General features: G+C 40.3%; 1 protein-coding gene across 4 annotated transcripts in view; it reads left to right on the forward strand.

Annotated features, from left to right (window-relative positions):
• The first annotated feature begins 8,790 nt into the window (after positions 1-8,790).
• PHF21B (PHD finger protein 21B) overlaps positions 8,791-26,081 on the forward strand; it is a 158,666-nt gene continuing 141,375 nt past the window's right edge. The window contains exons 1-3 of one of the 4 annotated variants that reach the window (XM_014880286.2): positions 8,791-9,298; positions 9,800-9,832; positions 10,132-10,197. In XM_014880286.2, coding sequence (XP_014735772.1) covers positions 9,245-9,298; positions 9,800-9,832; positions 10,132-10,197 — 153 coding nt within the window. In that variant the 5' untranslated portion in view covers positions 8,791-9,244. The remainder of the gene's footprint in view (positions 9,299-9,799; positions 9,833-10,131; positions 10,198-26,081) is intronic. The other 3 variants (XM_088164876.1, XM_014880295.2, XM_088164877.1) reach the window with 3 other exon arrangements.

Below are 26,081 nucleotides of genomic sequence, written 5' to 3' on the forward strand. Positions count from 1 at the left end.
ATTCTTTTCATCCCATTCAGCAGAAATTCAACTGTCCTGTGAAAATATGTCTCAGTACTGCTGGGAACTTTTGCATAGAGCTAAAGAGAGGTGAAGGCTTTCATTGTAATGCTTCTCTTGCTTCCTGCTGCGGCACTGTCTGTTCATTGCACTACAAAGCCCTGTTGCTTTCTGCCACAGAAATTAATTTCATATTTTCCTTTGGAGCAAAAATGGCTTTGGGTTAAATCCCGTATGGGAGAACAAAACCTTGATGTGAACAAGGTGTAGGGAAGGGACAGGGAACAGAGGTGCACGAACTTTGTGTAAGAGCAAAATGTGGCATCAGGCAGCTGAGTCAATTGTGATGAAGCCAAGGCGACAGGTGTCACTTCTTCTTCACTTGACCATAAGGACATGTGACAGAGAACAGAAAGTTTGTGGCCTCTGCCAGAGCCAGGACTGGTTTTTAGAGCAGTAGGACAAACACAGATTTCCTCCATGAGAGGTGACTTATTTGGTGGAGTGAAGACATCAGTGGCACAGTGTGGCTGAATTGTGAATCAGGCTTGGGCTGACAGCTGCCAATTCTTTCCTACATTTCCCTACTAAAAAGTTAAATAAAGTATTTTCCAAACTGCTAAAGAAATTGAAATTCATAACTCTTATTTGAAAGAGGCTTCTAAATCTTCTTGGCAGCTTGGGAAACCTTAGGCCTAGCATGAGACATTTTTTCTTGTGACTTTCAACCAGGTTTGTCTATCAATCTGCCCATGTTTTCCCAGGTGCCATAGGGAGATGAAACTACTCAGAAAGCTTTCTGTACAAGCAGTTGGCTCATTACCTGCTGCCTGAAGAGGGGGTGAAGGCATGCTCTGGAAAGTGATGCTGGAAGGGATGGACACTCATTTCTGAGGAAGGAATCAGATAAGGAGAAAACTTGCTATGAACTTCAATATCCTGTTAAATTCTTCATTAACATGAAATGCCTGGGAATAAGTGATGCTCAGATAAGATAGGATTATTTTCTCAAAGGAGATGAGCAGCCCAGTTTGAAGGACTCAGTTGGGCTCAAGTTTGAGTGCACATATCCTGGAAGGGTTGAAGCATTGCAAATCCAAGTTAGTGATTCCCTTGGAGGATAGGCATTTCTTTTCTGAACCTTTTACACTTTGACACAATGTTATGCTGTATTACCTATATACCCCTGTTCTTATGCTTCTACTCTAAATTAAAAAAAGGAAGAAGAAGGAAGGAAGGAAGGAAGGAAGGAAGGAAGGAAGGAAGGAAGGAAGGAAGGAAGGAAGGAAGGAAGGAAGGAAGGAAGGAAGGAAGGAAGGAAGGAAGGAAGGAAGGAAGGAAGGAAGGAAGGAAGGAAGGAAGGAAGGAAGGAAGGAAGGAAGGAAGGAAGGAAGGAAGGAAGGAAGGAAGGAAGGAAGGAAGGAAGGAAGGAAGGAAGGAAGGAAGGAAGGAAGGAAGGAAGGGGAATTTGTTTACTTTTTTTTTCACTTGTGTAACTTAGTGTATCTCAAATTGACTTGATTGTCCAGAAAAAAAAAAAAAAAGAAGTTAGCATTGTTTCCAACATGAGAACAGAAAGATCAGAATTTGGTGATCTAATTTAGCAATATTCCTTGAGTGTCAAGGTCATTGGAGGGATTTTCAGAAGTGTTCAGCATTATATCTCATTTGAATTTTACTCCTCACTTCAAAATTAGTGATCTCACGGGTGGTGATTGCCCTGTAGTGACATCACAGATGTGAATCAGGGTTGGGTTAAACTCTCAGGACTTTCTTCAACCCAGGCACAGCTCCTTACCTGGAATAAAGTGCTGGAGTCCTGTCTGCACTGACTGCAGAAACAGCAGGAGCCTTTTCCTGAAAGATCCATTTTCTTGAACAGCTTTTCCCAAATATCCAAGACTATGTGGAGTTTAGCTCCTTTTCCATACAGGCTTCTCTATCATATAGGGACTATACTAGAATTCGGGTTGTCACAGGACTACACTTGATATGTCATTTACTTGGATTTAAAAGTGTGTTTAGAGAGATTCAAAATGTTCATTCAAAACAAAAAGAATTGACTCAGAAGAAAACTCCTTTGTTTTAACTCTTCCCAGGGAAAATGAACACAAAAATCCCCTGTAGTGCATCCTGCTTCTAAAAAGCAGCTCATTCACTTTACCAGACATTGTGGAGTAGGTGATATATGAGCAGAAGCACAAAAAAATTAAGTTTGGTATTTATAATAAAAATGAATTGGGTAGGGAATGGAGGTGACTTTATTTCTTCGCCTCCAAATAAGGTGTGTGTATCTCGTGTTTGGATATGGGGGGATGAGTAAAAGAACTTCAGTCAGTCCTTCATGTTTGCTCTTGGCTAGGTTGGAATGTGTTGTGTGCTTTTTTAACATGAAGTTCTATGTTATACTTAATGATGCAGCTGTTTTTCAAAAAAAACAACATGGGTGCAGTGCTACTACACTTGCAAATGTGCCAAAATGTTTGATATGAACAGATTTTTTTCCTTGCATTGGCATGTCTGCATTTTTCAGAACTCCTGTGGGTATGACAACACAGGGAGGGATTTTTCAAGGTCTAAAATGAAAGCAAAAGCCCAGCTGATGGTTTACACTGGCACATAACCCACTGGAAGTTTGTCAAATGCAAAAACTGCTGGTAGCATTTCGCATTTAAAGGGGCAAATCTTCTTGGCAGATGGAGTCAGGTATTCTCCACTGAAGTCAGTAAGAGCTGTTGATACATAGTATAGAATTTTGTCCATCCTGAGATTCAGAGTCTGCCTGGGGGGTCTGGTTCTGTGATTCAGACAGAAGGCAAAAATGAGATAGCTGGGAAAAACCAGGGGAAATAGAGAGATGAAAGGACGGGATGAAAGGCAGAACAGAAAAGTTTTCATAACACAATGAGAGAACAAGGGAGGTGGTTATAATTAGAGAAATGCTCAGAGCTGACAATGGAAAGGAAACTATTTAATTGCAAACAATGGACTTGAGACCACAAGAAGAAGAGCTCCTACCTCAAGAGAAAAGCCAGAATGTTAGCCTATATAGGCACCTAACACCTCCTGAAATCAAAGAAATCGATGCTTTGGGGACAAGTCAGATCTCTAAAGTTGTTTGGGATCCAGTCAGAGGGATAAATATCTTTACAAATTTAGTCCTAAGGCTCTCAAACCTTCAGTGTTGAGGAAATCTGTGTTCCAGAATTGGGCTGCAGCTGATCTAAGTGAATGTAGAATGACAGAAAAGTTCTGTGAGTCAAACCCCAAATCCCTTGCTAGAACACAGAGAAGGGAATTTGCCTTTAATAATGATAGGACGAAGACTGCAGAAAAGCCTCAAATGTTCTGTTATAAATTCCAGTTTTGCAAAAGTTTTAGAGACAGGCTGAAGTGAGTCTTTTGATTGCACTCTAAAATCTGTATCTGCTTTTACATTATGGCAATATCCTAGAACATCATCCTGGCTCCTGTTAGATTGGTACTAAAGCTTCTACAGTTTTCAGTGTAATCCTTTTCCCATACAGAAAGACAGGACAGTGTGTTTATATCTCTCTAGAATCTGCAAGTTAGGAAGGATCTTGTGCTTGTCCTGACTGATACTAAGAGTATTTCTGAGAAGTCAGTATGTATGAATCATTTTGGTGGAAGTAAAGCAAGAAGATAAATATGTTCAGAAAAATTATCATATTTCTTTAAAACGTAGCAGTATCTTAAACTTCTTTTAAGTTGGTTTACATTTGGAAGATAGTTGCACTTAAGGAATAGTAGTTTAAAGAATTCCACTTAAGAGGGGATTGCCAAAATTCAGCAGAGATTTTTTTCATGGTTGAAAGGATAAGCTCTCTTTTCCCACGCTGAATTTCCAAAGGAATTGCAATGCAGTCTGTTCTTCTTTTTGCCTATCAATGTGTCATTAATAGCTGGGGTACTCTCAGCTTTCAAGTGCACAATGCAGAAACAATCCAAGGAGAATAAATTCTGCTTCTGTGACCCTGATTTTACTCCAGTAAAGGAGGGGAAAGAACACAATGCCTCTTGCAACTGCATGCAACACCTACATTACAAACCTGTGAAGAATAACTGATTCACAGTTCTGGTGAAGGAATTACTGGAATATGGACACTCATGGTAATGACACAGTGAAGATGTCAAAAACTTAGAAAATAACCCAGAGGATCAGATCTTTAGACGAATGTTTCAGCCTTCTGCATAACTTAGACTTCAGCATTTCATTGTTCTTCCTATCCCTTCCCTCTGATAATCACAGGGAATTAATGAATTTCCTGACTCATTTTGTCTCTCCAAAACGTTTTTCCACCAGAGACAAGAGCTGGCTACTTCTCTCAGTCTCACCGAGATGACTGACTAGTCTCTAGTCTCCAGACAAAACTTTTGAGAAGAGGAAAAAGTTACTTCCATAAAATAATTTTTGTTTTTCAAAGCATCTTCTCAGTTAAGGTGGAGAGATGACCCTAAAAGGGGAAGAAATATATTGCAGGATGGAGCTATTCAGAAAATACAAACTACACATCTTGGACAGATTGGATAGCCTTAAGCCCCTCAGTGGGGCTTCAAGCTCTGCCCTAGTTTTCTTCTTACCTTGCTGGTTCTCAAGTTTTATTACCACTGGCTTCCACTTGTAGAAAGAGCCGCTGCTCTTGCAGAGAGGTTGACAGTGGCTTGTACAAAGACAAGGTTCTGTGGTGCATTGCTAGTCACTTCAAGGACTTTCCCAGGGCAGCCTATATCAAGCAGATATTCTCTTCTTTCTCAGCTCCTCATGATCTTACCTTTCCTTGCCAGTTTGGGAAGAGGATTTGAAGTCCATGGAATTTGCAACGTCATTAGTTCATTGGTTGCCTTTCAGTACTTAATTCCTCCATGTCTTTGTAACACTTTCTGTTGGAAAGTGAGAATATTGCACAATGGTTTGTGGAAGGGTGAATTTCCAAGTTAACTGTAATGAAAGACAGTATTACCAAAAAGAATTTAGTGCTTTGCTCTCCTCTGTAAATTTGCAAGTCTTGTTCTGAATCAGTTATAATATCTCATAATAGAAGAACATCATCAGCTCTTCTGGGGACTTGAAATGTGAGATTAGACTCCCAGATGTTGAATTCCTGGCTATCTATAATTAGATGCATGGGAAGAAAAAGATTTTGGGTGTCTTGTGTTCTTGATACAACAATTGGTCCAGAGCCTCTGTATGCAGGAAATATTGTTACAAGTGTTATTTATCGGTCTTCTATTGATACTGTATAGTGCCTTTTTAGGTAATCTCATCAGACAGAGCAATCTGTCAATTAATTTCTGCAATAACTTTTAGTAGATAAAGGTTCTGATTTAGAAATGTTTGTCCACATAAGTAACTTTATTATCAAGGACTGTGGAAGTGATACACATGCATTACACTTTACATGAATGGAAGCTCTTGTAAAATTGGCCTCTTTGTTCTCATCCAAATAATATCATACAGAAACTTAAATACCTTCTGGCAACAAAAAAGCTATGTTTATATTTTGCTGTACAACTGCAGAGTAGTTTTGCTTGTGAAAGTCCCTTTAGAGGCACTGAATGGTCTCTCTCCACCACTCTAGGAGAAAGAAGGGGTGCAGTTTCTTCTGGAGGACCTCTGGAGTCCCACAGAGGAGCAAGGATAATCTTTTCAGGAGACAATGAAAAATGTGTTTAATCACATGACATTACATTTCATTCAAAATTATCTTTTTTTTTTTGTTTAGCACTGACCATAAATTTCTATGCTTAAGCAAACCCACCTGCAACCCTGTTATCCTATTCACCCCCCAATTCACTTTGCATTTCCCAGCTAAACTCTAGCTGTTCCTTATGCAGAGGAATAGATGGAAGTCCACTGAGCTCTTGCAAGCAGGGTGATTTTTGCCATTATAATCCTCAAGTAAATTGCATAAAGCTGTTAGCATTTTCCTAGGTGACTGCATGTTATCTCATACATGTATTTGTCAGATTAATGCATTTGACACAATCTCCCTAGGAAACAGTATTCACAGCATAAATAAATGAAAAGCAATGCACTTCATTATGGTTTATAATTTATCATTTATACTTATATTAAAATTTGTGGCCCATCATTGTAGCATTGAAGATGTATAGACCAATTTTTGAATGGTGGGCAGATGAAACAAATTTCTAAACTTTTTCTGTTGACCTCATAGTGCTGTGGGGAGGATGATATGACAATCCTCACCCCTTGCAGTTAATGTCAAATTGTCTACTTCATGAACCCACACACATCTTTGCAGGAAGTCAGGCTTACAGGAATCACTAGTTTTGTTCTGGTCAGCAAGTGACTATTTTATAATGGTAAGAAAAAGGCTCTTTGCTCTACCAATGGAATATGCATTAAAACAAAACAACCAGCATAATGTAAATGAATTAACCACTAACACAAAAAGAAATTATACTTTACTAGTTTAATCAGTTTTAGTCAATGGCTGAACTCACAGAAACTTTGCTCTGCTACCAGAGGTTACAAACTTCAACAATTTACAAAATTACTTGGCAAAGCCCTGCTTTTGTTATGTATAACACTGCAAAATACCTTTGTACAGAACACATGAGAAGTAACATTGCTTCGATATTGAAAGATTTTCATACTTATCAGTACCTGCAGGATTGACTGATTTGTCTTTACAAATGTGAGTAGAATTTAAATTTTAAAAGTCCCCCATCAGCTAAGCCATTTTATTGTTTGACAATTAAAAATCCCTTTGATATTTTAAATCCAGATATCAAATACACTATGGAAAATGAACTGACCTAGATATTATCTTGAGAGAAAGGGTGAAACTTCCTGCTTTCACCTGTTTAAGCTGTGTGCCAGCTTGAACAAATGCTGTAAGTGTAACCCATTACCTTAACAAATCTTACTAATGCAAATGAGGCTCTTCAAAAACATTTATTTCATTGTAAGGTTAATAGAAAATTTCTGTTTAGATTTTACTCCTAATTTTGTCAAGCTAAGAATATTTCACCATGAATCTTCAAATTATTTTAGTGTAAGAACTTGTGTTATGCTTGAACAGAATATGTCTGAGAAGTTTAATGGAAATTGGGTACATTGTTTTGGAATCCCAACAGATTATATCTCAAACCAGTTTTAATTATAGTTCATGTAAGTTGGTTTTGGTATATATTGCTGTCTTTAAATAGTTTTAGTTTTGAGATGAACTTAGTTATTAAAATTTGCATCCAAGCACAACTGCAGCACAGTGGTGTTTTAAATACTGACTAATGATTTAGGCTGAGTTTCAGCTTTGTGTTTTAGTGCAGATTGAATAAAATATCAATGTTCAATCAGTGCAGGAGTGGGAGCATAAATACACCCAAGTTCTGGTCCCTAGCACTCCATCAGCTAACTGCTTGCTAAAAGGTGCCCTAAATTTTGACGGTCATCAATAAAATTAACCTGAGCACTGTTTTTGGCTTCCAATCCTACTCTGGCCATGCATCAAGACAACACTAAATGTAACTGCACAGCTCCCGTTACTGCATGGAAAACACTGCAGCTGCATGGTGAAACTTCACATACATATGACTTCATATACATTCATGCTGCTGAATTGACTCTATTTTTAAAAGTTGGCAGCTGGCTTGGTGCTGCATCAGCTGGGGTCTGTCTGTAGGACGTGGAGCCTTGTCACACGTTCATGGAAGAGAAGGCACATCAAGGTGTTGTGTTTCTGTCCACACCTGATGTGGAGCACATCTGTGGTGCAGGGTGACCTGGTGACACTCAGACCCCTTACTAACAGCTGCAACCATGACTTGACTTGGCTGAACTGGAGCATCCACTTGAGTCAAGCCTTCTGTGCCAGTTTAAAGGATCACTGCTGTTATTTATTAACTAAATAGAGTCAGAGGATCCTATTTCTGTACCTGTCCCTATCCCCATCCCGATTCCTGCATTTTTCCCTGTCCTTACCTCTATCTGTTTCCCCTATACGTATCTCTATCCCTTATCCCTCTCTGTATCCCCTGACCCTGTTCCTGTCCCTATCCCTATCTCTGGCCCTGTCTCCTATCCCTCTCCCTCTCAACTATCCCTATCCTTGTCTCTATCCACTAGCCCTCTCTTTCTCCTTCTTCTTATTCTTCACCCTATCCCCTGTCCCCTACACATCTCTGTATCCCCCGTTCCCATCCCTGTCCCTATCCCTGTCTCTATTCTTATCCTTGTCACTATCCCTGTCCCTATCCCTATCTCAGTTCCTGTCCCTATTCTTATCCTTGTCCCTATCCCTATTCTTATCCTTGTCCCTATCCCTGTCCCCATCGCCATCGCCATCCCCATCCCTATCCTCTGTCCGTATTCCTTGTCCCTATCTCCATCTCCCAGCCCTATCCTTGTATCCCTCCCAACCCTGGCCCCGCCCTTGGCCCCGCCCCCGGCCCCGCCCCTCTCCCCCACTTTGTTGTGGCGGCGCCGGCGGCAGCAGGAGCCGCTCCGCGCACGCGCGGGGCCGCGAGCCCCCCTCTCCCTCCCGCCCCCCGCTCCATCCGGGCACCCGCGCGCGCGCCAAAGCCGTGTCACAACTTTCTCCCCCCCCGCGCGGCGGATCCAGGCGCGCGCTCTCTCCCAGGAAATATAGTCCCTGCCCGGCCCCGGCCGCCGGCCCGGCCCCGCTGGAGCGGCCCCGGGGGCCGGCGGGGGGCGGCGGGGCGAGCGCGGGGCGGGGCGGGGGCGGCGGGGGCCGCGCGGGGGGGGGGGGCGCGCGGGCGGGGGCGCGCGGGGAGGGGCCCCCCCCGGTCGGCGGAAAGTGAGTAATGAGTCCGTGTCCCCAGCAAAGAGGCGAAGAACTTGCCGTGCACACCGAGTACTTGTGTCTGCCGGCTGTCCTGCCGCTTTTCCTTAGTATTGTTGTTCTTGGTGCCGCCACTCCTCTTTTTTTTATTTTTTTTTTTAATTTTTCCTGGCTTTCCTTTTTTTTTTTTTTTTTAATTTTTTTTTTTTTAGTTACTTAAAAAAATTATTTTCTCCCATTTTTTCGCGGAGAGAGGGGTGGCTGCCTGGCTGGCTGGCGGGTCTGTTGCAAAAAGCAGGAGAGAAAAAACAAAAACAAAACAAAAAAGCCAAAAAGAAAAAGAAAAGGAAGGCAGGAAAAAAAAAAAAGCCAAACCCAAACCAAAAACCAAACCAAACAAAAAAACAAACTTCACTCGGATCTGAAAGTGGCAGGAAAGTGCCTGGCAAGTTGCAGGGATGGAGCTACACAGCTTGCAGGAGGCGTTAAAAGTGGAAATCCAATGTCACCAGGTAAAAGAATGGAACGCTGAGGCGACCAGCCGTGCTGTGCCTCCGCTCGGGGCTCGCAGGACCGGCGGTGCATGTTCGGCGACAGCCTCGGTGCCGCAGCGACCAGGGGAGGGGGCGCGGGGCGGCGCGGCGGGGACCCCCGGCCCCCCGCCGCAATGGCGAGCACTTCCCCAAAGTACTTTGGCGGCTTGTTTGGCTGAGTTTTGTGTGTGTGTGTGTGTTGTGGAGATGCGGAGTCAACGCTGCAGTCCGTGCTGGTGTGAGCGTGTGTGTGCGTGAGTGTGAGTGTGTGTGTGTGTGTGTGTGTGTTGGAGAGATTAGGACGAGACTTGAATATTTATGAGCTTTGCTTGAAACTGACTCGCAGTGTTTACTTGCCTCTTTGTTCCTTACCCCCCTCCCTCCCCCGTCCACACACATACATACATTTAAAAAAATCCATTAAACTTGAAACAGTTTCTAATTCCTCCTTTTTTTGGGGGTGATTTTTTTTTTTCATAGAAACTAGTTGCACAGATGAAGCAAGATCCACAGGTAAATGCAGATCCTTTTTTTTTTTTTTTTTTTCTTCTCTCTTCTTCAGTATTTTATCCCTGCCGTAATAAGCGCAGTTGTGCTGGGACAGCAGGATGAGAAACTTTATCAGTAAGAGATCTCATTTCGTAGTCTGCACTGAGCTTTCTTGCTAAGGAGGGTGTTTTGTGTGTGCATGCTTCTGTACGGCTTCGGTGGAATGGTTTTGCCTTTGAACAATTTCTAGCTCGCAAGTTTATTCATTACGGGGGTTAGTTTGCACTTTGCCTTTAATATGCGTCTTGTTGCCGTTTTTGCAGAACGGGGATCTTAAGAAACAAATCCATGAAAGGCAATCAAGAATAGCAGCTCTTAATGAGAAACAAGTAAGGAACAGATCGATTCAGTTGTGTTTGGTTTTTCTTCTTGTTTTTACGATGCACTATCTAAACATCCGAAAAGTGTCTGCGTTAGCTGGAAAATACTGGCGGCAGGGGATATAACATCCATTTTCTTTTGCATAGAGTCAGAAAATGCATGTTTTCATAATGAGGTCGGATTCTCTGATGTCTTGCTGGGGGAAAGAATTATTTCAGTACTAGTAGTAAAAAGAGAAGCAGTAGTTAAAACGTAAGGAAAAAAAAAGAGGCGTCCATTTTGAGTTGGTCGACATGTTTTAGGAATATGGAAAATTCTCCTGTCTTGGGTTACTTTGTGCACTTCTGTGTAACGTGCAGAGCAAGAGTTGGGAAGGAGGAGGCTGGAGCCCCGTTTGGAGCTATTTCTGGGTTTAATTACAAAACTGATTTTTATTGATTACTTTATTTCTTTTCTTCTTGTTTTTTTCTTCTTTTTTTTTTTTTTTTCTTTTTTTTTTTTTCCCCTCCCCACTTGCCTTTCTCTTCCCTTGGTCTGATCTGACGTGTTGGCTTTTGATTCGAGTTCACTTAGGCACTTTCACTTTTTTCTACCCTTTCCAAAAACACGAATAAAAACAGATTAACCTGTTTCAGCTGCCAGGGGGAAGGGGGAGAAAAAAACCCCCACCAAAACGGAGGAGAGAAACAAAACAATCCAGGAACCTTCCTCCCTGCCTCCTCCCCTTGCCGCTCCCCCCGCCCTTCCCAAAGTTTCTCGTGGCTGTTTTTGTGCTGGGTGACCCCCGGGCCGCTGCTCTGCCCGGGAGGAGCCCGGGAGGAAAGTTTTGGAGCGCGGGGGGCGGCGCGGGCGCTCAGCACCGCGGACAGCGCCACTCGCATTCCCGCTCGCCTTCCCGTCCGCCCAGCTCCCCGCGGCCCCCGGCCTCTCTCCCGGCACTTCCAGCGCGGAAAGGCAGCTGGAAAAGCCAAGCGGGAGATCTGCCGGCCCGAGCCCCGCTCTCCATCCCGGGGCTGAACTTTCCTGCTCGCCCCCGGGCCCTCCCTGGCGGTGGGGGGGGCTGCTGTGCTCGCCGCTGCCCGGCCTGGAGCGCGGCCCCTCCGTTCAGCACCGGGGACAGCGCCCGCAGCCCAAAGCCGCCCCTTGGCTCCCCCCGCCGCCCTCCCGACAGGGGACAACCAAAGGGGACACGAGTGCCGCTCCCCCGCTTTCCCCTGTCCCTTTTTGTTTGGTCGCTTGGTTGTTTGTTTCTTGTTTTCTATTTTTTTTTTAATTTTTTTTTTTTTAGATTTTATTTTTTGGTGTGTGTTTTGTTTTGCCGAGTTGTGGTTAAAGTTGCAAAGTGCCTGTGTGATGAGTGCCTGCGGGCGATGGCTGCACGCCACCCTTTTTCTCCCAGTTTATTGTAATGAGAATTGGTCAGCACTCTCAGTTTGGTAGTGGAAGCTTCCATTTTGTGAGGAAGGGGTGTTGGTTCCTCCTAACATGGAGAAAAGTCTGCGGAGTTTGCCGGTGGGGGATGGGGCCCCATTCATGCTGAACATTACCATTTTGATTGCTTTGATGCCATTTTTGGAGGGGGGAGGGGAGAGAATACCCTACTCAGCAGAGCACAAAGATGTTTAATCACTGTGTAGAATCAAATCAGATAGTTTCTTTTTTAAAGCAAATCTGACACTACATGATATGTAAGGGCTGTTAGTCCTTGTTTTGCAGTGTAAAACAGCAAATTGTTGACTCTAATACTACTATATTGGGTAGAACCTTGTTGTTTTTTTTTTTTTAATAAGGTAAAAGCCTTTCCTGCAACAACACATCTTTATGTGTTGTTTCTTAAATATCAAAATAGTTTTACTATTTAAGTGGGTATTTGGAACCTAGATTTGATCATTTCCCCCTGTATTGTAGCAACTATTTCAAGGCTGTTTAAATTTTTATGATCGTAGTAAATGAGAAGCTATTTATTATATGTCATGTTGGAATTTAGATAAGGCAGAGAGACACATTTGAAAATTCAGTTTGAACATTCTGATTCAGCTTGGGGAAAATGGTTTTTGCTAAGCTTGCACAGCATATTTATGTGTAATCCAAACTAACTAGTAAACAATCGTTGTATATTTATGAATTCCATTCTCATAATCTTGTAAATAAACCTATAAACCATGAAGTAATTAAGCATAAAATACCTAAATTCTGCAAACAGAAAACTTGGCCTAGCAGGAAGCCTCCTATTTTTAGGTAAAACCCTAGATTTCTTTTACTGTTTTCAACATCCTGTGCAACAAGAGCTCATAATTAAGAGCCTGGCTGGTGATGTGGTGTCCTTGTGCTCCAGGCTGCCACCTCCAGAAGTCTACACTGAAACCTTTCTCTGGTCACAAGTGAAATGAGTTTGGCGGTCTTAGCTTGTGACCAAGTCGCAAACCCGTCATGTAACTTTGCAGACTTGCTATAATTAGCGGTTGCTCCTTAGGTAATGGCTTGTAAATGAGCTCAGTGTCCTTGAGGGTATAGAGAAGGAGCAGTGAGGGCCCCTGAGACGGCAGATGGGCTAACGGTGGAGCTATTTGGTGGTTTCAAGCCCTCACTTTCATGGAAACACCAGTGTAAATTTAAATAGGCAGTTCAAGTAGGAAGGTTATTTTTACATGTGTATTTACATTCCTTCCTACTTTATCCCTCCAAAGATTTGTTTAGGCACAACTAATTCATAATTCAATAATGTATACCTTTGATTGTGCATGCACTGAATACAAAAGACGCTAAAATTGCTTTTCAATTTAATTGCACATGTTAATGATGAAACAGTACAACAAACCAGAAACCCCCATCTACACCTGTTAGGAGCATAGCAGGAGTGAGTGTTATCTCTCAGTGCCCCTATTCATCACTTTTCATTGTAGATGGCTACAATGGCATTTGTGGCAACGTGTACTTTTCTTGAAAGTTACAAATTAAGATAAGAACGAACAGAATGACAAACTCAACTTTTTAGGGAAATTTATGAAGTAGGCTTTTATGTGCAGCTGGATTGCAAGTTTTATCCTAATTAAGGATCCCTGGCTAGTTATCAATGTTTCTTTTTTGTTGGTGGGTTACCAACAACAAAATATAGAGATATATAGAAATATAGAGTTTAGCATAGTTTTAATATTTTTCAGTGACTACAGTAAATCCATAATTTTCATTATTGGAAGGCAACAGCTTCAATCATTTCTTAATTTGGCATCCAACTCAGAAAGACAAGTTAGACTTCTGTCACAAGTACATCCTTCAGGTGCTGTAGCTTTGATTAATTGTCATCACATTTGAGTGGGTTACCTCTTCTTTAACAAGATATGATGTGTGAAGACTCCATTAATTAGTCCAGTGGTTTTACACCTTCAATCTACAGCACATACAGAGCAGCAGTAACATTTTTATCTAAATTGTCAAGCAACAAGCATTTATATGTAAATAAAAGAGCCATCATAAGAGCCAGCATTGACCACAATAGCACACCAGAGGTGCTCTGCTGCATGTGTTTCTTGCTCTTTATGTCCTTAAAGAGTTGTTAAAGGTCTTTTAATTCTAGAAAGTTGTGTCTTATTAATTAATAGATCAGGGTAAAAAAATAAATCTTTAACCTCCACTGGAAGTTCCTTTTTACTTGTTTCTCCATACTGACGTGGTGGCAAGCCAGGTCTTTAACAATGAACAGTAGTGTGGGCTACTGTATTTTTGACTATGATGAACTCGGAATTCAGACAACCTGTCCTGGAGCACAGTAAGAAAAACATGCCTTCCTGAAAGACATTATTCCATTCACTTGTGTGTTGCCTCATTTCTTTGCCATAATTAACTGTCTATGCAGAAAATCAACATTAGTTTCAGGCAGACTTTCCCAGCCTGTGTTATTGCTGGTTTGGGGTCTTTCTGGGCAGTATATCTGGAATGAAATCACGGACTGTATTTTGCCTGTGGTGATCACCAGCAATGTTTGTGGAAAGTGTTAGACTTCTTAAAATTGAAGTACAGTTCTTGTGCAAGTTGTTGGAGATGTTTTAGCTCAAGATGTCATATTGAGCTGATGTTGTCTCTGTTTTGGGGAAGAGGAGGAAGTGGATTTTGGGTTTGTCGAAGTTCATGCTGGGCTGTGCCTGCAAATGGCAGCATTGTTTACATGAGTTAAAGAGTAAATTATTGATATTGCCAGAGCTCAGTATTTCTATGGCTGGGTTCTTTCAAAATGATTAAGGTAAAATAGAGGTTATAAGCTTCAGTGGAAGCTAAGGTAAAGTCTGAAAGGCATTTCCAGATTGAATTGAACCTGATGTCAAACTCTGACCCAAGGTATGCACAGCCCTCCCTATTGCTGTGGCAAGAATTGCATCCGTGGATATCAGGGGAGGCAGGATGATGGGCTCCCAGGTGGAGTATTAAACTTTTCTATCACTGCACCGAGTCTATAAACACAAAGACAACAGGTATTAAATATGAGCTTGACTTTGCCATTCTTCTGCATATTGAGGTCCTGCTGACTTTGCTGGGAATCCTGAACAACTGCAGAATAAAATGAACTTACTGGATCAGAGTAAAGATTAGTTCTGGAGTGTAATTCAGAAAGCTCCATTTCCCTGAAAATTCCAGTTCCCCCTTTTTTTTTTTTTTTTTTTTTTTTTTTTTTTTTTTTTTTTTTTTTTAATTGCAAGATCAGGTGGCAATGTATTGCTTGTTTTGCCATCTGTAGGAGGGAAAAAAATTAGGGAAGGATTTACCTACAGCTCCTTGGAGGAGAAACTTAGGAATATAGTTTGCATAATGACAATCCTAGCATTCTGTTTGTGCTTTCAGTAACAGCATACTGAGATTCCTGTGTCATAATGGAGAAAAAGGGTAATAAAGAACATTTTCATGGAGGAATGGAAAATGGCTTTCAGCCTGCCATTAGGTTGCCCTTATAAAGATTCATGGAATTTGCACATTTGTAACAAAAAATTGTACTAGAGGGGTTAGAACCCCATTTTGTTTGGTAGCTGCTGGACTGGCATGGGAAATGCTATTTCATTCAGGCATTTTTCTTTGACTGTACACTTTTCTCTACTTGTACAGTGTATCACTTGGCAGGGCTAACTGTTGAAAAGAGAATATTACATTCATTCTAACCATTTAAAAGAGTTCACTTTGATATTTTACCCACTTAAAACACCTGCTGTCAGAACAGTACAATTGATTTCAATTAACTTTGAATTTCTTCAATAAGATGACTCTTATAATAACTCCAGTAATCCCATGATGCCTCATTAGAGGAGCTGGCTATGATGATTATCCCTGTGATTTAGCAATTTTTCCTTACAATGCCTTTGTCTATTCAGAAAAAGGAATTATGCCAACAATACCTTTTTATTTCATTTCTGGTTTTACGCTAATGACACTTGCTACCTGTTACACAATGAAATATATAATTTATACTTTTAGCAAACAGGTATTTTTCAGATGTACACAATACTTTAGCTGGGAGATTCTTTTAAAGAAACTTTAGTTCTATGTAGGAACTCTGTGTCTTGGAGTTAGAATTTGCTTTAATTTTTGAGTGGGTACTTGGGTAGGTGTTAAATGGTGCTTTTACAGGAATCTTTGTCAGGAGTTCTGGTTTGATGGAACTAAATCTCCACTGGTTCATGCCATGCATGTAGCTCATCCAGAACAGTATGTCATGGCAGATGTTTGAACCAGTTCATCCTGTTTCAGGATCTGGTGCACAGACTCCTTGTATCTGTGGAAGAAAAGGGGAATATCTTCTTTCCATAGCATGATGCTAGAGAAGAGTTTTGAATGGTGGTTCTAAATGACATTTCTGATGGAATACTGCATCAGTCTAAACACTTCTGCTATGTTCAAGCAGAGAAAATACCTTTTCATCTAATTTGCGGATTTGATTTTCAAGTTGAAAGCATGAAGGCATATAAAGACATGTTCATACAAAGTTACTTTTAACTTTTCCTTCTATGCCTTTCTCTGTGTGATCAAAGAATATGCAGCATTTTTGTGCTTGATTATAAAATGATGCCTCCCTCTCCCCTCCACCCCCAAAACAAAATCTGAAGCACCAACAAAATTTTTAAGCAATAGAGTTAAATGACAGAAATTTACAAATTGGTAAGACAAGGCCATGGTAAATGGTGTATGTGTGGCCACAATGTCAAGGGGGGCAACTGGTACATGCAGAGGAATTGGAGGTAAGGGAAGTATGAATACAGGCTGCAAGTTTAAGATAAGAACAAAGAAGAAAACAAAAAAGAACCAGAAATGGACTAATTGAAATGCAAATTTGTCATTCTGCCATTAAAGTAGACAGTTATTTCAGTGTAATAGACTCATATTTGGTCTAGCCAGTCCTCATCACACACTTCTCTTATATGTCTGTGTATATATTTATTTTATATAATTTATTTTATTTTATTTTTAAACTTAAAGTGGTACTACTTTTTTTTTTTTATTTGGAATTGTTCTTCTTGAGTTAAAATGTACTTTGTGAAAAATGTTTCCTCTCCCACCCTTCTCTTTTTTGAATCAGCTGCTTATTGTTATGCAGTAGCAATTTCCAGAGTGTCATATGAAATTGCTGATGCAGCTTAGTTCTCGCTCCAACCTGCAACTGCCAATAGTAGGCATCTATTGAAATCTGATATGTACCACAGGGCTTTTTGCACATGTACAGGCAGACCCCTCTTGTTAATAGACAGAGGACTAGGAAATTGGAGCACATTTTCCTTTTTTTGTCCCATGGAGAACTTAAATATATGTCCAAGTTTAAATTATAAAATAATCCTTTGAATTAAAGTAAACCAGACAACCGACCATAAGTGCAGCTGCAGTAAAATTAAAACAATAAGTACTTGAGAACTCGGTAGATATGATGGGTGGTGTTAATTTAGGGTTTTGAGAGGCAATCTTATTTTCAGAGTAGTAATTCAGTTTTAAGAGCCTGGGCATTGAGGCTCTGGCCAGAACAGTGTGTTCACCTGAGGATTGGTCTGATTGCTTGTGTTTAATTGAGAGAAGCGTATAATTGGCCTTGAAACAGAAGTTAAGTCTATGTTGTATATAAGTTATTTTTGTTTCCACATTGATTTAGCTTGATCCTTTGTGATGTAGCTTATGTATTATCTGGGGAGAAGGAGTGGAATTGCCTTTCTGTGCAACTCAGCTATTGATGACAAATCTTATAAGGTTACAGAAAGTGAGATTGTATATTACATTTCAAATAATTGAGTCAAGTGAGAATCATTGATACTTTTGACATGCAGCAGAGATTAACCTACATTTTCTATAACGTTCTTTTTTTCTAAAGCACTTCAAATCAGCTAAGATTGCCTAAAGATTTATTGGTGAGTCGAAGCTTTTCTAAGAATGAGGAAGAGAGAAGCTTCCATTCTCAGAAATGTACAGACTTGAGTGTCTCTGTGTATAAATTTGCTTCTGTGTGTGTGTGTGGTTGGGTGTGAGCATAAGGTCTTTCTCTTTGATATCGTTCAGGCAGAAAGCCAATATGCGCATGTAAATGAGCCTGAAAATGTAATTAAAAATATATACATACTGGGGACTGCAGTGCCGAATTTAGTATGAGATGCAGGTTATGAAGTGACAAGTAACATTTCCTAAATAATCACTGATACTAACTCTCAGCTGTGATTTATGCATCTTGTGTGTTATTAAGTGCCAAACAGATAAATGCTAAAATTATTTTTTTAGATATCGTTTCACCACCGTGACTGAAAGCAAAGTACATCTTGCCCATTCTCTTCCCTTCAACCAAAACAAAAGCCAAAATATACCTACCATGCAAGTGTTACTATAGAGATTAAAAGTATTTTACATAAGGTCAGATAAAGACCTATTTGGTAACATATCTTTCCTGGCAATAAAACGTGACAAAAGAGACTTACTTGTGAATATATTAGGTCAAGGAAATTCTGCAAATCATTAACACGCATCTAGGAACCTGTATACAGATGGAAAAAGAGAAAGATTGCTGGGGAAAAGACATAAACAATTTTGTCCTTTATTTCAGTGTAGATAACAAAGGCTCGCACATAAAAGCCTGTATGAGAGGCACCTCAGAAACTCCAAACTTAAGGCAAGAAGCCAGTTTTCTTTGCTTGAAAGTATTTTCTAAAAGTTAGGTCAGAGTGCTGGGTGCAGAAGCTAATGTTTCTGCTCTCTAGCTTAGGGAGAAACTACTTGAAAAAGCATTTATTTTGCATTTAAAAATACAGGTGGAGTCCAGATGCATTTCTATCAACAGCTCCGCAGCCCATAAATATATCCAACCTAAGCCAATGCCTTATTTACATTATTTTATTAACATTCTTTGCTGAGTGGGCTTGAATGGAACACAGTCTCTCATATAGAGGATCTAATTATAAACACAAGGGACAGAACCAAATAAGCAGTCTTTAAAGGGAAAAGAGTCTGGCAGCTTTGTTTAAAGTGTCCTTTAATGAACTTCTTTAGCAGCTTGTATCTTAGCAACACATTTTATTACATACCAGTGCGGGAGAAGCAGTTTGCAGATGGAGTTGCACACAGTAATTTATTTCCCCCTTTTTCCCCCCTTTTTTTTTTTTCTCCTCTGTGGTGACTCAACTGGAATGTGCAGAGTAGCTTTTCTAACACTGATAGCTCACTTGAAATCCCTGATTGGTTCATTTGTATCTGTTCTGTTTTGTTAGTTGATGAAAAAGGCATTTATTATGGTAAATGCATACTGATTTTGCATGCTCTTAGAAATTCAGATATGACTGTTTTGAATAGGCATGGATTTAAATGGAAAACACCCCCAGCTTTTTTCAGTGCACTTTTTTCCCATGGATGTGTTGCACTCGGCACTCATCCTCATTGCACACACCAACGAGTTTCCAGATTTGGAGGTTATTTACTCTCCATGTTACATGGAATTGTTTTAATCTCTCATCTTTCCCCCTCCAAAACTAATTGGAGTACAGGAGTGACAGAAGCATTTGCAATATTTTTTTTGTCTTCTTAGACAAAATCTGGCACTTAAACTGCAAATATATTAAAAAAAAGCTGCTGTTTCAAAAACCAATTGAAATTCTGCTCTACTGTCCCTCCTTCAAATGACCTACAGGGCTTATCTTTGTTGAAACATACTTTTTGTTCTTTCCAATACTAATTGCAGACCAAGTTCTCATATGTTTTGAGTGAAAAAGTATGTGAGTAGTTTTTTTCAATAGAGTCTTTGGAGGAATGTGGTATTATTGAAGATGAGTATGAGCAATACAATCTAGACTTCATCATTTTTTTCTTATAAATTAAAGGGGAAAAATGCCTTTAATGAGCAAACTAAATACTATTCAGTTCAATTTACATTTTTTGCTGGCTAGGCAGGTGTAAGTCCAGAAATATATTTCCCAGGAGTTCACTGGAGTTACCTAGAGTTTGCACTGGTGTGATAAAAATGAGAATATTACCAGAGGGAGAAAAGCAGGTGAGGAAGGGAGAGGGCAGATGAAGGCAGTCTAGAGTGTTAGAAGAACCCACAGAAGATGGAGATTGTTGGCTTAAAGATACTGCTCTTGGGGATGGCTTCATTAAACCTCAGTTAAGAGCTAATACATTAGGGGTTGATATTAAAAAGACAAAACCTGTCCATTTCATAAGTCCATAGATATTTGCAAGTAGACACGAGATGGTTTTTTAAAGAGATGGAATTTTTTCTCTGCCTAACATTAGTGAAATATAAATGCATTTTCATTAACTAGTAAACTCCTACATTTCTCGAGTCCTTAGTTCAAAAAACCCAGTTTCTTTTCACTCCAAAATATGGATGGATGGATCTCTCCAGTTTCCTGTTTTCAGTGTGTCAGGTGAGAGCCTGCCTCTTGTCTCTTTTGGGTCTGCAATATCTCAGTCTTAGTGGCAGCAAAAATAAGTCCTTTGAACTTTAAAAGCAGTAAGAGAGGTAAGAATGGAGAGGTAAAGGATGCAGTCCCACACCCCTTTAAATCTTGGTGATACTGGTTTTAAAACAGAAGGATGTCCTCTGGAGCTAAAAGTGTTTCAGTTTCCTTGTGATTTACTTACTTTTTCTTTCACAATTCAGCCCACTGTTAATTAACTCAATTTGGATTGAAAAAACTCTAATCTGGGGGAATGCACTAGAATCTTGCACAGTCACCAGGATTAATGATGGCAGTCTGAACTGTCAAACAAGCTAAATCATGAAATTTGCAATATTGCTTGACAAAGGCTTATATCTTTTTTTTGTAGCTGTAGGTCCCTAACAAAAGGGACCTGCCATTATTGGAACAATTCATGTGCTGTCATGAGAAATAGTATTTATGCCAGGCACGGCATTTGAACACCATGTCGTAGGTTAATTTTTTAATGTGATAGAGCTGGGAATATTTAAGTGAGACATAAAAACAAGGATCTTAACATACTAAGAAATTTCCTTCAGAAATGTTACAGTAAGAGAGAACAAAATGAAGAACTTAATTATTTTGTGAAACATTTAGGAAGAAATTAGGAACCTGCATATCAGATTGGCTAAAACAAATCAGCAAGATCCAGTGTTTCATTTTTCCTTCAATAAAGAAGAAAAGAAACATTTTTGTTTTTACAGAAGCACAAACATTCCTAGAAACTTCTTTAACCCTCTGAGTTCTAGCACTGTACCTCGTTACAGAAGTACTTTTAGTAAAGAAAACTTAAAGGAACCTCCATCCCCAGGTGAAACAAAAACTCATTTATAAACAATGAGAACAGGAACAATAGAATGCTGAGTGCATTCTGCATGAATAATGTAACTAAGGATTGTGAAAAGCCTATGATTTTTGTATGCCAAACTCAGTTTGGGAGTGCAGTTTTTTACTTTGGAGAGTGATTCCTTCTCCCCACCATGTGTATGTGCAAGCATACACACACAGAGGCCTTGCACTGATGATTAAAGAAGGGAGTCATCAGCAGCTCCTAGCAGTGGTATTGAGACTCAGGTGTAAATTCATAAAACTGGTTGAAATTGGGTTGAGATCTAGGCCAGCACTGAGCCTGAGGGAGGTGGAGGAAAGGTGGAAGACCTGTCTTGAGAATAGAGTCTGAACTTCAGTCTGTATCCCTGGCTGGGAGGCTGCATTTGTGTATTTTTAAGTCAGAGAGTTTATGAGGCCTTCAATATGAATTCCTATTTCTGGCATCTTTAGATAGATCATTTTTATTTAAGAGACTATATCTGCATTTAATCTCTGGATTTCAGACCTTCTGGTTGAAAAAAATTGCCATTTGGTTGGTTATTTTATCTTTTTTTTCCTCTTGCACTTTCTTAATTAAAGTAATTCTCCTAAATAAGCTGAAGCACTTTGGGTCTGGGTCTATCTTTATCCTGTGTGTATTTAGGGTTTGGCTTAATGAGATTCTCCTCCAGGATTCACACACCATAAGGTAATGCAAACAGTGAAGGCAGTAGTAGCTGATGTTTTCCATACACAGTGGAAAAATAAACTTTCCCCAAAACTCAGCCTTGAGTGACTTTGCCTACAGTTACAAATACAGAGCAAGTAAGCTGGAATTTTCCTGGCTTGGGCTGCCTAAGGCAGTCCATTTCACCCATTGCTATGAACTTGCTATCCTATTTTATAGAAAAGCAGCATATAGTTATGAACAAGATATTCTTCCCAGCCTGAGCCATTCTGTGTTTCTATGGCTCTCTCAAAGTTGAGTTGTTGGGTTATTTTACAGTTCAGTCTCTGGTTGCTCTTTGAAATTGCCTCCTATTAAACTGAGTGCTGTCAAATGATAATGATAGATTTTGTAAGATGATCCAATATCCTGAAAGCTGGACTAATGTATTTTCTAAAGATCTTCCTACTGTATGGCCCCTATTAGTTCTAGTAGAGTTAGCTAAGCAAAGTGGTGTGCACCAGCTCTGTCTGTAATTACTATTTCTGATAGTCTTCTATTTTGGCTCACTGTTTGAAAAAAAAATTACAACAAGAAGAAAAATGTCTGAAATCTTCATGTTACAATTTTGTAGTTTCCTTGGGTTCAGTTGAGCTGTGCCTGTTTATACTTCCCAAAAATCTGGGTTAGGTTAAATTAAGTTCCCTCGCCATCCCCAAACTACAAAATTGGCCCATCACTGGTACAACATTTATCTTGATCTCCCAGGTTCTTGGTCTTTCATTAAGCTCTTTTCAGTTTAGGTTAGCATCAACCACTGGTTTGCTGATGGACTATGTCCAAAGGCTGTGGCTAAACTGTGATTTTTGTTGTAAAAAAATAGCTTTAAAAATGTTATTCCAGAACAAAGTCTGAATAATAATGCTGAAAATTGCTACATATTTACTTAATGATTCACTGTTCCTTGAAAAAATCTTTTGATCATCAGATAGTTATGTATTCATCAGCTGGCCTGTTCCAACCTATCATATAAATACATAAAGTTTTCAAAATGTACAGTTTTCATCAGACTTGACATGTACAGGACCTGGTGTTTATTAAAATGCAGTGTCTTGACATGACTGAACTCAGCACTCGTGTAACTCTTGGGTTATTATCAACTGAAGGAATGTTGCCTTCTCTAAGGTAAGGATCCACTAGGTAGGTGCAATTCCTCCCAAGTCATTACACTATTTTCAGCTTTAAAAAATCTTGAAATTGGAATTAGTGGATGCTGGATTTCTGTGGGAATTTGATTTGCTGTGTTGAATGTGCAATGAATCAGCCTTAAATAAAAATAATTAGATTACTTTACATGCCTGTCCAATGTTGTTCTGAGAGAACTGACTGTTGTCTAAGAGCATCCCAAAATGTTTGTAGTGGAAATGGCTTAGAAGACAAAGTAGACACAGGGATTTATGTTTCAAAGGCCAGATTCTGCCAGACTCAAGGGTATTGGCACAAGCACCCTTCATATTTTAAAGAGAAAAATCCCCTCCACCTGGTAGAAGAGGTGTGCAATGTGTACAGAGATAAAAACACACAAAGAGCTTGAGAAAACAAATTTGAGGTGGTATCTAGAGCAAAGGGATTAAAATTGAAACTTACAAGATCTTTGTGAACACAGCAGGGACGTCCTGGTATTTGGATGAGAAATAGAGAGGGATAGGTCGAAGTTTGAGATGGGAGGATGATTTTCTTTCCTGATTCCTGGCAAAGGGGGAGTCTGTGGAGCTTCTGTGGAGGAACTGCTGGCAGGCACACTGGGACTTCATGGATACCAACAACTGGCATAGGTCTGAGCAATCTCCTTTTCCCACATTTCCTTGCTTCCCAGGAGAAGTAGAGGAGAACATTTTAAGATTAATTAGCTAATGATGATAGGCAGGAATTATCTTCTACAAGTTTGATGCTAGAAGGGATGTTAAGATGAGGATTGATGCTCCTGTGCACACCTTTCACTCTTTTCCTTGTTTATTTGCCTGAAGTTAATACAGTCTTTCATGGAGCAAGCTTTTGCTGAATGTGTACCCAGTAAATGTGCAGGAAGCTGAGTTTTAATGTGATTCAAATCAATGATGTCAAAATGTCAATCAGTAATATCAAATCAGTAGTTGTCAAAATGCTGTGCATTTTTATTTCTCAAGGCTAATATACTACATCTATTTTTAATTACCAGCTGTAACTGGAGGTGTGGTTGATTTTCCTTTACTGGAGTGTCATTACTAGCATTTCTTTTAGTATTCAATTGTCCATGTTAAATGTTTGAATAACCCTCTATTTAGAATGACGATGTCCCGACTCAGAGTGGTTAATTTCAAGCTCAATAATTTCAATATTGAAATAACTTACTTTTAATTCCTGAAATGGATGTGTCACTTTGCTTTCCTCACTTGTTTTCCAGGAGGTGTAACATAAAGCCAATCTAGCAAAATGTATGAGGGAACCTCTTTTTCTGTTTATGTAGGTAGACCCACCTCAGCTGGGCATGGAGAAAAATACAAAGTGCTGAGAGATGGTGGCATCTAATGCTGACACTTCCTTAGGACTGAGAGGATCAGTTTCTAATGTGGGTGTTTATAATGTTCTCTGAGTAGGACAAGTAGTTGTACAGTGAAAACTGAACTTCTGCCAGTCACTGGTAGTTGTACTGGCTCCCCTCTGGCTTCTGTCTTTGCTGTGTGGCTTTGACTCTTTCACCCTGAAGGATTTTTAGATTTAAATACAGAGAGATGCTTTCCTTGGCCTTTTGGAGTTCATAGGAAGGTGATGGTTATGCCACTGTGCAGTGCAGTGGAACCTCTGGAGAGCAGAAGTGTGGGTGCTGAGGACACTGTACCCATCCCAAGGGTTCATACTAACCCTCCCTAGCCTGATCCCGAGGACTGAATGGCTGTTATGGTGTGGAACATTACATGTGCTCCAGAAGTGTGCTCTGCTGTTGAGTTTAATCCCAACAGAATCCACTTGGTCCACTCCTGAATTATTTTGTGCAGTGAAACAAAGTGCAGGATCTACTTTCATCAGGTCACAGGGTGATCTGCTTCAGAAATGAGCTCCTGACTTGGAAGCAGTGATTAATGTGGATTTACCCAGTACGTGTTCCTTGCTAGTGGGTTCCTCTGACACTTAAAACAGCACTTCTCATCTCTGGCCCTTCTGTCTTTATAATGGTATGATGAAGGCTATGAACAGAGGAGAGGAGGAAGGCAGTTTCCCTGCTTGTGGGCATGGGTATATCAAGTGCATTCCTCTGTATGCTGCATAATGAGGATGAAGATCCAACCTCTATTTTGTTTTCCCATTATTCTAAAGGAGGGCTAAAAATGTTTTATATCCCTAAGATCTGGACCATTTCAGGTCTAATGGAATTTTGGAATCATACTTAAAGCTTTATTTTCTTATTTTGAATGTAAGACATATATCCCAGTATGGCTGGGAACAGGGTCCCTCAAGGTTAAAGTCTCTTCCATGGCATTATAGTATTTTGGGTTGCAGTCTGCACTTAATTTGTCTGTGTTAACAGAAGTTCATATTGATTTTGATATTTTGCTTGAACAGAACATTAGAGGAGTACTTTGGAACTCTTTATATTTCTTAAGAAAATGCCACCACTTCTGTTTATCAGCAGAAATTATTGCCTCTCTTCTCAGATTCCTAATGTTTGTAGTGTTATCCATTATGAAATACCCAAAAAAATCAGCAATGTTCATAAACACAGTTGAAACTTACTTGACTTATTTTACTCTGAATGTTTTGCTCACTATAGAAAAATCAGCAAATATAAATGAAAGAGAGCATAGTAGTGCCGTGTTTAATGTTAAATAATATTGGTTATTAGAAAACAAGGGAACAAATGAGTGGTCTTCCAAAATTCTCTTTAAAAAGTCAGTAGCATTCTTTCACCCAGAACTTTACCACTGCTGACCTTCAGTGCTACAAGGAGCTGTGCAGCAGCTGGGTAGAGGATTAGAATGCCAGTGGTGCTTCCTCTCTCCAGGCTGGGTTGAGTTGTGACCTAATGGTGCAGTGGGGTTTGTGCTGTGGGCAGCAGGGAGGGGGTTCTGCTCCTCTTTCCTGCTCAGGTGAGTTCCCACCTGCAGAGCTGCCTCCAGCCCTGGGGTCCCAGCACAGGAAGGACATGGAGCTGCTGGAGTGAGTCCAGAGGAGGCACCAAGGTGATCAGAGGGCTGGAGCAGCTCTGCTGAGAGGAAACTCTGGGAGAATTGGGATTGTTCAGCCTGGAGAAGAGCATCTGTGGGGTTACCCAGCTGTGGCCTTCCACCTGAAGGGAACCTGCAAGAAAGATTGAGAGAGACTACAAGGACCAGGTGTGACAGGACAAGGAAAAATGGCTTAATACTGAGAGACAGTAGGTTTAGATTAGATGTTAGGAAGAAGTTCTTGGCTGTGGCTGCTCCATTCCTGGAAGTGTCCAAGGCCAGGTTGGATG

This window comes from Sturnus vulgaris, chromosome 5 (genome assembly GCF_052056855.1).
Source record: "Sturnus vulgaris isolate bStuVul1 chromosome 5, bStuVul1.hap1, whole genome shotgun sequence".
Taxonomy (NCBI): Eukaryota; Metazoa; Chordata; class Aves; order Passeriformes; family Sturnidae; genus Sturnus; species Sturnus vulgaris.